Source organism: Barbatula barbatula, assembly GCF_947034865.1.
Source record: "Barbatula barbatula genome assembly, chromosome: 12".
NCBI lineage: Eukaryota > Metazoa > Chordata > Actinopteri > Cypriniformes > Nemacheilidae > Barbatula > Barbatula barbatula.
The window spans coordinates 15175585-15188697 of NC_136775.1; the positions used below are offsets into that span (position 1 = coordinate 15175585).

The 13113-nt window shown below is 38.5% G+C and overlaps 2 protein-coding genes across 4 annotated transcripts; one reads left to right on the forward strand and one right to left on the reverse strand.

Moving 5' to 3' along the window:
- The first annotated feature begins 302 nt into the window (after positions 1-302).
- On the forward strand, positions 303-5884 carry LOC306901271 (uncharacterized protein). The gene is made up of 6 exons (XM_079468936.1): positions 303-378; positions 1173-1296; positions 1842-1973; positions 3759-3899; positions 4065-4187; positions 4587-5884. Exons 1-6 carry the CDS (start codon positions 370-372, stop codon positions 4697-4699), a joined length of 642 nt encoding a protein of 213 aa, XP_079325062.1. The 5' UTR covers positions 303-369; the 3' UTR covers positions 4700-5884.
- LOC306901270 (uncharacterized protein) lies at positions 5696-12659 on the reverse strand. Of its 3 annotated transcripts, none has more exons than XM_079468933.1 (9): positions 12557-12659; positions 12103-12171; positions 11780-11828; positions 10799-10906; positions 10436-10687; positions 8619-8738; positions 8490-8521; positions 8243-8405; positions 5696-6889 (listed from the first exon to the last, which is right to left on the reverse strand). In XM_079468933.1, exons 2-9 carry the CDS (start codon positions 12169-12171, stop codon positions 6642-6644), a joined length of 1041 nt encoding a protein of 346 aa, XP_079325059.1. In that variant the 5' UTR covers positions 12557-12659; the 3' UTR covers positions 5696-6641. The 3 variants fall into 3 exon arrangements, with proteins under 3 accessions (XP_079325059.1, XP_079325061.1, XP_079325060.1); XM_079468935.1 differs by having other exon boundaries at positions 5781-6889; positions 12562-12637; XM_079468934.1 differs by having other exon boundaries at positions 5781-6889; positions 12103-12632.
- Between the last annotated feature and the right edge of the window lie 454 nt (positions 12660-13113).

The following is a 13113-nucleotide window of genomic DNA, read 5'->3' on the forward strand; positions in this document are numbered from 1 at the left end:
ACTTTACTCAGAACGAGAGACCCTTTGTATCTGCACGGTATATGCGCACATGCACTTGTCTCAACGAGAGACGGCGAGAAGAGAGAAAGTTTGTTTTGGAACTAGTTAAACGTTATAAAAAGACTAAAAAGGTTTCATGGAAAGTTCAGGGCAGGGGAAAAAGAGGTGCATGAGAGGTGTAGATAGACGGTGATGCTGTTGTGATCTCGGTGGTCCTTCAGCAGAGCATCAAATGTCAGTTTAAATATGAGTCATCGTGACGTTACTGATAATGATTTTTAATTCTCAAGTGTTGTCCCCTTACCTTCAAAGATTCAGAGGGGCTCGACTCACTCACATCTCTTGCTGCTTCTCTACAGTCTTATACACATGTTCACGGTAAGACTTTGTTCTGTACTTGAAGGTTGTGTGGTCAGGTAGGGTTAAAAAAACTTCGACGTGGTTGAAATGTACCATGTGATGTGCTGCTCTCTGATCTGATTCAAATGTTTTTAGAAGGATGTTAAGGTTTATGTAGATGTCAATTAAAAGTTAAACGTCAAACTACCTGAACCTTTTAAGTAGTAAAGAGTGGGATGTGTCTTGTGTTTATTAAAATCCAATGTAAAGAAGTTACGAATAACCTATCCGCCTTATAGATATATTATAATAAAGATTCAATTTAACACTTAATTGGCTTTGCAAGTAAACATGGCAATGTAGTTAATGCTTAAGATGTTCACGTTACTGTTTAAGACATTTGCTATTCCTTCTATTTAGCATATACAAATATATCATTAATGTAATAGTTCACACCAAAAATTGGGTGAATTTCTGTCACAATTTACTCACCCTGTTGTCATTTCAAACCTGTATGACTTTCTCTCTTCCGCAAAACACAAAAGAAGATATTTTGAAGAAAGTTGATAACTGGCACAAAACCAATGCAGGTGAATGGGGCCCATTTAACAACATATATCAAAATAAGTTCTGCAAAAGAAAGAAAGTCCAACAGTTTTGAATGTCAAGAAGATGAGTAAATGATGACAGAACTTAAGGGATGTTCAGTTATTATTAATAAATAATATTCTAGATAGTAAAAGAAAAAGAGAGAGCGAGACATTCATTCAAACAGTTATTGCAGGTGTTATCCCAGGTGTCATTTTGTTCACATGTTTTTCTCTTTCAATCAGATGCTCACCCTGCTTAGCATCTTCCTGCTCGTATCACCTGTACTTTCTCTCGACCAATCACTGAACTGTAATGAAAGAATAAAATACAAGGAGGGAGACCAATGCTGCAATAAATGCCCACCAGGTGAATTAAATCAACTGCCCGTTTCCTATAAATTATATAGATTTTGAATGAAAATTAGCATGTCACAGTCAAAACAGAGTTGAATTAAAGTTAAAGGTGAACTCCTTAGTTAAGATTTAGTAGCCTTGTTAACTAAGTTTAACTACCTCAGATAAGATGTATTGAGTTCTCTCTTGACAAATTCAATCCACAGATGAATACTAGAAGTGATATGACATTTACACAGCTCATAGCTAAAACTGAGAATGTTTACAATGGCAGGAATATCATTTCATTAGAGGAATGATTACAGCATTGAGGACTGTTTGTGGAGTATTTCAGGGTCTTGTATGGTTGAATGACATTTAATGAGCGTTTTAAAATGACACATTCGGTTTCCCGTATGATGACTACTTGTTCTTTGAACTTGACCTGCCAAACTCATAAAGCAGCATAATTGAAATGCCACGTCATCCTTTTACCTTTTTTACCAGCATCCTCAATGTGATTTTGCCACACTCCTTGTTACTTGTTCCTTTTTACATTACATGTGTGTTTTTACACAGGGGAGTTTATGGCAAAGAGATGCAGTGGACAGTCAGATACTAAGTGTGCGCCATGCAACAACGGATACTACAATGACGACTACAATACCGACTACCTGCAGTGCAAACTCTGCAAAGGCTGTAACAAAGATCGTACGTCTACTTCACTTCTCTTTTTTGTACTATCACTTATGGTATGTTTATATTGGTCTGTACCTGTCAGGTTATACATTTTGACATTTTGAATCGTCACATGAATCACTTCATCAGTAACAAGCCATAAACTAGAATTGACAAACATGACCGTAAAACGAGACAGGGGCCTCCCCTTTATCAGCTCTTGGTGGGTTTCTATTCTGGAGGTGGATGGGGGTCTGAGAAAGTTTAGTTTCTCGTGCAGTGAGAAGGTGCACAAGATACACATGGAAAAAAGCCTCCTGAGTGTGCCGTTAAGACCGGAAAGGAAATGTACTGCCTACTGAGATTGTATTGGTTTATTTCATCTCTAGTCCTGGAGGGACCGTGTCCCTCAGAGTTTGGTTTCAACTCCATTCAAACACACCAGCTTGTAATTTTCAAGTTAACTTTTGGATCTTGTTCAGGTGTGTTTGTTGAGGTTTGAAACTAAATACTGCAAAACACAATCCCTTCAATATATTAAGGCCCTTAATAACAGGCGTTTTTTAAGTTCATGTAATTAAAGTGATAGTTCACCCACAAATAAAAATTCTGTCATCATTTACTCACCCTCTTGTTATTTCAATCCTTTATTTGTGACTTTCTTTCTGCCTCAGAACACAAAAGAAGATATTTTGAAGAAAGTTGGTAACAGAGCAGCACTGGGCCAATGCAAGGGAAAGGGTGCCAGTTAACAACATTCTTCAAAATATCTTCTTTTCGGTTCTGTGGAAGAGAGAAAGTCATACAGGTTTGAAATGACAAGCGGGTGAGTAAATGGTGACAGCATTTTCATTTTTGGCTGAGCTATCTCTCTAAGTAAACTTAAGCAAAGTATTTTTATAAGCATGCTTTGCGTACTGATATAGATGTGCTATAGTAGTATGATAGTACTTGTAAGTGTCTCAATAGAACTTGGAACTAAATGATCCCACTTTATAGTTCATAAAAGTTAATTTAAGTTTAACATCAGTAAACTGTATAGACAACAAAATTAGCCTATTGGCTGTAGGTAATGAGTAAGTATACTATCAGTAAACTACTCGTGTACTTGTAAGTAGTATTCTTTAATTTAATATCATGCTTATAGTTCACTTTTTATACATAATTTATATTATATATTATGTTGTTACTATATAAAGTTTAACATATTAGTTTATAACACAGTATGTAAAATGCTATTTGACAAAACAAGGACATTTATAAAGACATTTTTCTTACTATGGTAGTCAATGGTGGCCAAGAACTGTTTGGTTACAAGCATTCTTCCAAATATATTTCTCTCAGAACAAAGAAGCTTAGGACGTCCTCACACTGTCCTAACCGAACCGTTCCAGGCGCGTTTGACACCTAAAGCCTTCGATTGACTAATGTGAGCGCTTGGGCACAGTTGAGAGCAACCGGGCTAAATGTGTGTATGCCCTAATACAGATTTGAAACAACTCAAGAGCGAGTTATGGAATACGTTTTTGGGTGAACCCTTCCTTTAAGCACAATTACAGTACATAATGTAGACTTTACTCTAGTGCAAAAGCAGTCTACTAGCGCTTGAATCAAACATTTTGTAAGAGGACTATGTCGGGAACTGAACCTTTGCTCAAGATTAGGTGGAAAAATGAAAAAATGTAAACAAATTAAATTGTTAGTCAGCACAAAACAAATTGTGCACGAGTTGTTTTAATTTTGAAACTCGGGTGAAATGACTGTATCACGTACACACGCTTCTTCTACCTAACACCTTTTTACTCTTGTGATATGCAGATATGAAGGTTGAGAGAAACTGCACGCTGACACTCGATACCGTGTGCACGTGCAAAGACGGGTACAGATGCAGTGACAGCAGTTGTGAGACATGTGTGAAGGTCCAGACGCCAGTTACTACTCAACCACCAGCGACCACAGGTGAGCATTAGTCCTGACACAACCTGGAGCTCTGTTCGAATAACCACTGATAAATTGAAAAAACAGTCTCACACACGTACACAGTGTGTCCGCTATTGACCAGTATACCGTTTCTCTTTCTTCCTCTCTCCATCCGTTTGCTCCCTTTCTGTCAATCTCTTCCAGACAATATGTGGATCTCGGTGAGTCTGTGTTTTACGTGTGTGTGTGTGTGCGCTCTGCTCACCTGTTTCCTTCTCATCAGCAGACATGGATGGCCATATAAACAGATCATGTCAGGATCAGCCGGTCAGTGTCAAAACCAGTCAATGCATTCCATAAACCAACTGTTTTGCTATTAGAGAGAAAAAGTTCTGTCATTTATTCACCATCATGTCGTTTAAACCTGTATATGACTGAAAAACAAAAGAAGATATTTTGAGAAATATCTCCGTGGTTTGGGTTGGAAGTCAAAGTCAATTCTTTAAAATATCTTCTTTTGTGTTTTGCAGAAGAAAGTCATACAGGTTTAAAATGACATGAGGGTGAATAAACGATGAAAGAATTGGTGAACTACTGTATGCGTTTAGGATTGGTCTTTAAAATTAATAATAAAGGAATAAAACATATAACATGTTATATAAACATGGGAATGTACTTCATAGCAGTAGTGTGACATTTAATATTGTTCCTCTTATTGGTCATCAGCTCTCTGTTCCTCCGAAAAGAGGGAATCTGAATCCAGTGAGTGCACAGTGGAGGAGGTACCAATGCCAGTGCAGGAGGTGTGTGAAAAAACTGAAGAACTGGAGGATGTCTGAGAAGGACAGAAGCAGACGACCACGGATGCGTGTGTGGCTGGAGTATTTATACTAAAACAAACCAGATGTCGAAATACGCTCAAGGGTCTGTAGTTAGACGGCCGCCTGAAGATTTTGTGAGAATGACCGTCTGTCTTAGGACACCATCCTGAGAAATACAGAGACAGCACACTTCCCAGATACACACTTCCCACTGCACACAAAGACACTGAATATACTGTACAATTGTTTGCAAATAATGATGTGAATGATATTGTCTGTGCTTTTGTTTGTATTTATATATATTTGGTGTGTCCATGAACCGTTTTATCAACATCGACTTTTTGTTAAACATAGTTTAAAGGGGTCATATGACAGGGCTAAAACGAATATTATTGTTTGTTTTAGATGTAATGTGTATATACGATTTAAGGTTCTAAAGACTGTTTTTTCTTTGCCCCGGCTCTCTGAAATGCGCAGATTTTTTACTAAACTCATGGCTCTGAAAAGCGAGGTGTGCTGTGATTGGCCCGTTAACCAGTGCGTAGTGATTGGTCGAATGCTGCAAGCGTGCGATAAAATGTAACACATCATACCATACTTGGAACATCAGGTTCCAAAGCAATTGTACTGACAGGTACGCCCACCTTACTTGCGTATACATTCGGGCAGTTTCAGTCAAATCATACTACGAACTGACGTAGAATTGTGGGGGTGTGGTTACACGAGGCGAGAATTCGCTTTTAGATAGAATGCGTCATTTAGTCTGACACTTTCATTTTTGCAATTGTACGTGTCTAATACATGCATGGGCAACTTATAAAACAACAAAGGCACAGAAAAACACGTATTCGCACCATATGACCCCTTTAAGGAGAAGTGTGCAGTATATCCTAAACAGTCCTGTGATGTGAGGTGAATTTTGTAATGTACTGTGTAAATTAATATGGGCTGAGAAGCCGCATGTATTATCATTATAAAATAATTAGCAAAAAATGCTAACACATGACAAAGGATGGCAGTTTCTCAGATATTTCACGTTTACTACCCACTTGCAGAAAATGTAACTGAATTTCATTTCATTTACATACGCACTCAAATAAAACGTGTATAAAAATACAATTTTATTGATGCAATTGCACTTTACAATCAATGTCAGGTATCCGAATTGTATTTCAGCGAAAATAAAACACATTAACATAACACAAGCTTTGTGTGTTCCTGTGGTCCTCGTTTTTGGGTTGCTTCGGTTTGAACGACAAACCAACGTTGACATTTCCAGACCATCGTCAAAATGTCAGGACTTTTTGGTGGCACAATCCAAAGTCTGCCACATATAAACCAAAGAGGAAGAAAGCTGACACAATCAACCAGAGACTGACCACCGTGAGACTACGAAAACTTCTGGTATTTATATTGCTGACAAGATACTAGTTTTTCATGTAAAATAAATTAAAACATTCATATTTACGAACTATGAATGTCATTACACAACAAAGGCACCTTGAAGTTAGTCATTCCAGACATATGAAGCACGCTTCAGTTATAATAACCTTAACAACACAAACTTTGGCCTTCTGAGTGTCTTAGTGCAGATACTTTGCTTGATATGTTGACCAAAAGGTGCTGAGATAAAGCTTCGGCCCGGGGGTCATCTCTCCTCCATGATGAGAGAGACCAGCACTGATTTTCACTTTTGACATCGACGCCTCATGCAGTCATGCCAGCCGATGTGATGGTTCGAAATCACGACTCTTAGCATGGGGGTATGGGTGACATTTACAGCATGAACTGTCAGGCTTGACCCATACTATTCTACAGACACCCAGGTCTTCCTTATGCTCTCTAGACAAAATCCCCTGCCAGGGTTAGAGTTTTAATACTGGGTACTCATGCAGCATCAATTACAACAAACCGCATAGCAGCCGAACAGTACGGACGAGCGGATATTTCCCACGATCCTTCACAGCACCTCTTCTTTAGATATATGGCACTCCTTCCCTTGTTCTTGAGACGGAAAGAAGATAAAATCATGCTCTTGGTTTTTCTCCTCTTGAGATAGATGTACGGGTGGAGATTGCGGGTGGGGCATGTTGCTGTTATTTAAAGGTTCTTGTTGCAGTTCATTTGCCTTTTTCTCGCCTCCGTCCCATCCGAACTGATTGAGCAAACTCACGAAAACTGTCTGGGGACTATAGATGTGGAAGGGACCTATCAGAAAGAGAGAAGTTGATTTGATTTCATATTATCTGGAGACTTTATGTTAAATGATATTGCATACAGGTTGATGTTAATCTTTAGTTAGAATACTTGATTCTGATTGGCCAGTAACGAAATTCCAAGGTTTCACAATAGCTAATAAAACAGGCTCATCTAGGCATTCCTTTCCATCTTAACCTTAAAGAACGACTTGCAAGTTAGATATATGCCTTATTAGTATCATATTATTCAGAATACAAGATCTACAAAAAGTTGTTGTTATTTTGTGCTGTTTCAATATTCTACAAATAAACAAACAATAATTTCATTGAAATATGGGAGTAATGTTATCACTAATTGACAGAATGAAAAAAAAGAATAATTTTACATTAACACATACCTATAAATACATTTAGAAAAACTGAATATAATTTTGGAGTGGTCTCTTAATTTTTTCCGCTGGTGAAAAGTGAAAGTGACCTATTTGTCAGATAGGGTGACCAATGCCCCGAAATGTGACCTCTGCGTTTTACCCATCCAGAGAGAAGTGAACACGCGCACAGCAAGTCGTGAACACACGTACACCCAGAGCAGTGGGCATCTATCACTGCAGCACCCGGGGAGCGAGTAGGGGTAAGGTGCCCTTGACCGTGTCTTTACCTGCCGGCCCTGAGAATCGAACCACTGACCATCTGGTGGCAAATCTGACTCTCTAACCATTAAATAATTAAACCAAATTCCATGTTCGTCTTGCTTGACCATTAGTTGTGTCTAAAGCCAACAGACAAATTATTCCTCGTGTAAGCTTTGTATTGGTAACAAATGATCTTAAAAATACCTTAATATTTTGTGTCCAGTATCTCATGTGTCAAGCCATGTAAAAAGTGGCATAATTTACTTTGGGCTTTATGTAAGGGATAATGTACAGCCGGTTGTTATCGCTAGAATAAACCCAGACCGTGTGATCACGCGTATTACATTGATGGGGTTTATTCCACGATAACAGACATTATCTGTACATAATCCCGCTTATTACACGGATATTACATGTTACTTAAAGCCATATCTATATACACTTTTTGTGTAATATTAAACTGTGCCTGTCAAAATGATTTGCAGCGTCCGGGTTACCATATATCATTAGTTTTGAATGTTAGTTGTCAGGGAATGTTATGACTTTATCAATGTAGGGATTGGCCAATCAGAATCAAGTATTTCAAATTGCCTTGTAATAATCTGCTTTAACAAACAGCTGCCTGTATATTATCCCTTATATACTGCATACTGGCAGAGCCAGTGGAACATTGTTTATAAAAAAAATGTAATACCCCCCCAAAGAACATAAAGTAAAAACTTTCATAGTACCTAAATTGCCAGATGGAGGCACTGCCTGGGCAGGGACGGTTGGGTGATGGAAAGAACTGTTTGTTTTCTGATTGGTGGGTGTACTTTCATGTGGTGGCATCTCCTGGGCATATGGCTGCTCAATTGGCTGGCTGTTTGTAGGAAAGGTGGTCTCACTATCCACCTTTATATCATTTAGGGACCGTCAGTAAATACGATTATTCTAACAAAGAATATGAGACAAGATTTGCTCTAACTTAAAACTTACCTCTAGATTGCCCAATGAACATCGCCGGACAACTGAAGAAGAAACAGTGAGAGGTAAGACAATCGCTAACCAATCAGCATTAAATGCATCTGTTCAACATGTTGAACATCTGTGTAATGTGTAACTTACATTGCTTAAAACATTCTTTCTCTTTCTTTCTGCAGATCCGGAAGAGGACTGTTACAATGATGACGGATAACATTGTTAACATGAATGCAAAAATAATCCAAACCAATGCTCCATTTACACCTGTGAGAGATGCGAAGTCAATTAGAAACAATGGATGTGGCACAGATACAATAATAAGGTGCAAGTGAAAATTCTGTCATCATTTATTCAGCCTCAAGTATTTCCAAATGTCTGAATAGAACGAAAGATACTTGGAAGCATGCTTGAACAACATATAATAGTTAATAGTTCCCCAACATTTTTAGATTTTCCGCATTCTTAAAAATATTTTCTTAAGAAATGTATATGTTTGGAACAACTTGAGGGTGAGTAAATGATGACAGAATGTTTGGGTGAACTATCACTTTAGTGACTGTCCTTGAAGGGCTCCACCCACCAAAATTGTAAATGTGTCTTTAAAAATAGCAGCTAGGGGCCAACAACGTCTGAGGCTTTGAAGGGTCTCTCACATACAGGAGGCCCTTGGCCCTGCATCATCCTGACCTCACTCACCCGGGGTCTCATTTATAAATGTTGCGTATGCACAAAACGGGGCTGTAAACGTGCGTACACCACTTTCCACGCAAAGGTGGTGAACTATTAAAGCGGAGGTAACATGCTATTTCATGCATTCTGACTTCTTTACACTGTTAAATGTGCTAAGTTCTCAAGCTTAATATGGTCAATGAATGTATGACAGTATTTCTGTGCTCGATTCACTCCGCGTCAACCAGCCAGCGTGTGAAAGCCCAACCATGCCGCTTCACTTTCATAAATTTGATCAAACAAAATACACTACGAAAAATATGAAGCATGCAATACTACTGTATAGGTACTCGAGATTAACATCAGATTGGCAGAAACTGCGTGTGTTATCCCATCTTTAAAAACAAACTTGTGCGCACAGGAGAATGTGCGCACCTGGAGGTTAACTCTGACCCATGCGTATGCACATTCTGGAGACAAGGAGAAGTAGCGACACAGATGGTTAGTTGGTGAACTCAAGTCAGATTGCAGAAAGTGCGAAGAACATGAGAAGAACGATTATAAATAAGTATTGATGATGTAATTTCACTCCATATAATCCAGTTGTTCGCGCTTGTACGGAGTGATAATGGTTTCAAAAACACCATCTTGTCAAATCCAACTCAAGTCTTAAATATAAATGTAATCTAAATATTTAATCAGGACTGTCTCGCCATCACATTGTTCTCTACGGGACGAGATTTTACTGGTACGAGTGAACCCTAATAATACAGGCTGCCGCAGTATCATTTTAAACTCAGCTTCTCTTTTATACACACATATGATGAAATATTTAACTCTTATTAATGGAGTTAAGCACTTAAGTGCCGTCTAGATGTTTAAATGACAGCGAAGAGTATGATGTGCATTATATTTCCTCTTAAACTAAATTGCAGAACTCGTGTTCTAAAACCTATTTAATGTATATAAAACATTTCTATCAAGAACAAAGACCAACGATCATGTATATGGTAATATCGGGGAGGAGCTGGGGTGGAGACACATGTAAGCACACCTGACCCAGATTTATAAAGGGAATACTGCGCATGTTCTTGCAAAATCTTCCATTTGTGCATGCGCACACTTAAAAGATGAAATGTATGCAAAGTTTTATAAATGAGACCCCTTATCTATAAACCAAAACTGAATCAAACCAACTAGGCTTCCTTACTTGGGATGGGGTCCTAGATACTGTTGGGAATATTACAACGTGCACACATCGAGACAAGTAGAAGGCAAACAGCAGCACTTACCCGACCAGTTTGAGGGCTTTTGTGTGCGTGGGAATAAAGTGCTTGCAGTGGAGGTATAGACCCGGCTTGTATGGACCCTGCTTGTGTAGACCTGGCTTGTATAGACCCGGCTTGGGGTGGGTGAGGTGATTGGATCACACTGTTTGCAGTGACCTGTGTACTGGTCGTGCTCTGTACAAGTGAAACCATCCTGACAGCGACACTTCACATCTGATGTGCTTTTGCACTTCTCCACCACTGCCATATTGAACTCTAACAACACAAATGTCATTTCAAAACGAAGCACTTTTTTGCAATACTTCCTGTTTCTATTCTCAGGTCATTGCATTTATGTACTGTGATGGGTGTGATGAAAATTCGCACCAGGTTTGCAGTTCTGGTAGCAGCGGTGACAGCTGTCTTCTCTGTTCTCCTGACTGGTGTAGAAACCAGAACGACATGGAGAGCACCTACAGTGTGACAGGTATTGTCCTGGGATGGACAGACGGAAAGACATAGAGGAAAAAGAGGAAGCGTGGAGAAGAGACAAGATGGAAGAGGATAGAGAGAAAAGTAAAATGAACGAGAAGAGAAAACTTGTTACAATGTACATTTACCAGGCAACACAAATACACATTGTAGATTAAACAAATAAATGATCATCATGCAAAGGGAAAGTTTGCCCGAAAATGTTCATGTAGTTTCAAATGTGTACATCTTAAAAAAATATATGACTAAAAACCAAAGTATTGGAAAGATTTTAAGCCGCTCTTGTCCGTTTAATAAAATTGAATGGTGACCATTCTGTCCATAGTTTGGATAACCAAAGCTGTTAATCAGAATACAACAATTAGTTTATAGAATGCTTATATTCGTGTGAACTATCCCTTTAAAGGTTAAATACAAAGGTAAATTGTATTTGAATGTGCACAGACTGTCTCAAAGGTCTAAAAATCGAGTGTCAGAACTTAAATGCGGATGTGGGTTGTCGCACACACACACACAAAGTATGCACATACTTGCTGACTGAGGTCTTGCAAAATAAGAGATGAGAAGAAGCATGAAAACAGGACGTTACAAAGAAGACATGCAGTGGCATTCTAATGAAGGAAGTGGTTTACACTTCTGTGTCAAAATGTACCGTTTCCCATCACGAGATGCAGAGAAGGAGAGGTAAAGGATGAAGAATGATGTAAAAAAACGTAATAAAAAACAATCTATTTCTTCACCGATTTCCTGTTTAGCTGTTTAATACTCGTTTGACAGAAATAGGCTGACGCACACCGCGCAAACCGGGTACAATTCAGAGAAAGTGAAGTTTCGTATGACAGGAATGAACATGACTGCCGCAATAGGCTATCTCACCTGGTGGGCACATATTTGGACAGTCTCTGGGGTATCTCGCTTTACTCTGCTGCTCGGAACCAAGAAACACAGTGTTTGAGTTAGTTTGCCATGCGAACGCAAGTACACACACATAATCAAATGAATACAACTAAAAAGGCCAAATTTAGGTTTGGGTTCTCAACTAAGTCAACACAGATCAACATGTGATGAAGATTCTGGCTCGCAATTCAGATCAAGTCTAAGCATAGATATCCGATTGTGCTGATTTTGCATCTCAAGTGCAAAGGGAATTTTAAAGCACAGCATCCTAACAGATGTAAAATGTTAAAAAAACAAATCACCTTAGGGAGGCCATACATCAGATGACCTGTCAGTAGCCCCGAGGCAATAAGTAACACAGTCACAAGCATCTGTAAGCAATAAAAATGCATGTAAGAGAACAAACGGTTCAAAATGACACCAACGCCCAGTGCTTAAGCTGTTCGTGAAAAGCTAGGAAATGTGGTTTAGCAAAGATTCACATCAATCTACAAACCTACACATATCCATTATGTAAATAAAGCCTTTTGTGCCTCTTGCAACAGGTCAACCTGCTTAAAACGTGTTAGTGTCTCCAATTAAAACAATGCCAATCAATAACATTTTGAAGGTTTTTTCTTATTTACTATCAGAAATAATATATTTAATAATGCAGCAAGTAAAATAAAAACAAAGTAAATAATAATAAAAAAATAAACGACATCAACTCTAACAAACACAACCCAAATGTGAAATGTTTGTGAAAATAGACAGTACCTTACAATGAGAATCCGATAATGTCTTCAAACGCTTTGAAAACTCAGTTTCTCTTTCTTCTGTCAGTTTGTGTTATGTTCTGCTCATCATCTCATTGTTTCCTCACCTGCTGTCTCTTCCTGTCATTCTCCTCCCTCTTTCACACACTGCCCTTCACCTGCTTACTGTTTTGGAAAGAGAGCGCGAGAGAGAGAGCGAGAGAGCACAATATACTAGGAATAGCTTCACACAGACACACAGCAGGTTTATTTACATTTCATTTACATTACTGATTTGAAAAAAGATACATTCAGAATGTTTGTCTATTTATAATTGGATTAGTCACACAATGCCTCATAAAAATAGACGCATGTGTCCTATCAGACGTAAAACCAGCGTAAGCTGTTAAAAGACAAAAGGTTACATTGAACTATTTCAACTAAAGCACACCACATGCGCAGGAATGTCTGATCTACAATGGCTTTGATCTACAATGTCTATTTATGCCATTTTTAAGTATTGCCTTATCAAGAGTCTTAAAGTGCGTAAGAGACAGACAGAAAAACAGATACAGAAAA

Bases quoted from the DNA above. Each gene is read 5' to 3' on its own strand.
- LOC306901271 (XM_079468936.1), top strand. The intron at 1,974-3,758 runs GTACGTCTACTT...TGTGATATGCAG, and splicing joins CAAAGGCTGTAACAAAGATC to ATATGAAGGTTGAGAGAAAC. The intron at 4,188-4,586 runs GTCAGTGTCAAA...ATTGGTCATCAG, and splicing joins GATCATGTCAGGATCAGCCG to CTCTCTGTTCCTCCGAAAAG.
- LOC306901270 (XM_079468934.1), bottom strand. From the start codon at position 12,192: ATGCATTTTTATTGCTTACAGATGCTTGTGACTGTGTTACTTATTGCC. The intron at 10,688-10,798 runs GTGCGAATTTTC...TTGTGTTGTTAG, and splicing joins CTACCAGAACTGCAAACCTG to AGTTCAATATGGCAGTGGTG. The intron at 8,406-8,489 runs GTAAGTTTTAAG...AATGATATAAAG, and splicing joins GTTCATTGGGCAATCTAGAG to GTGGATAGTGAGACCACCTT.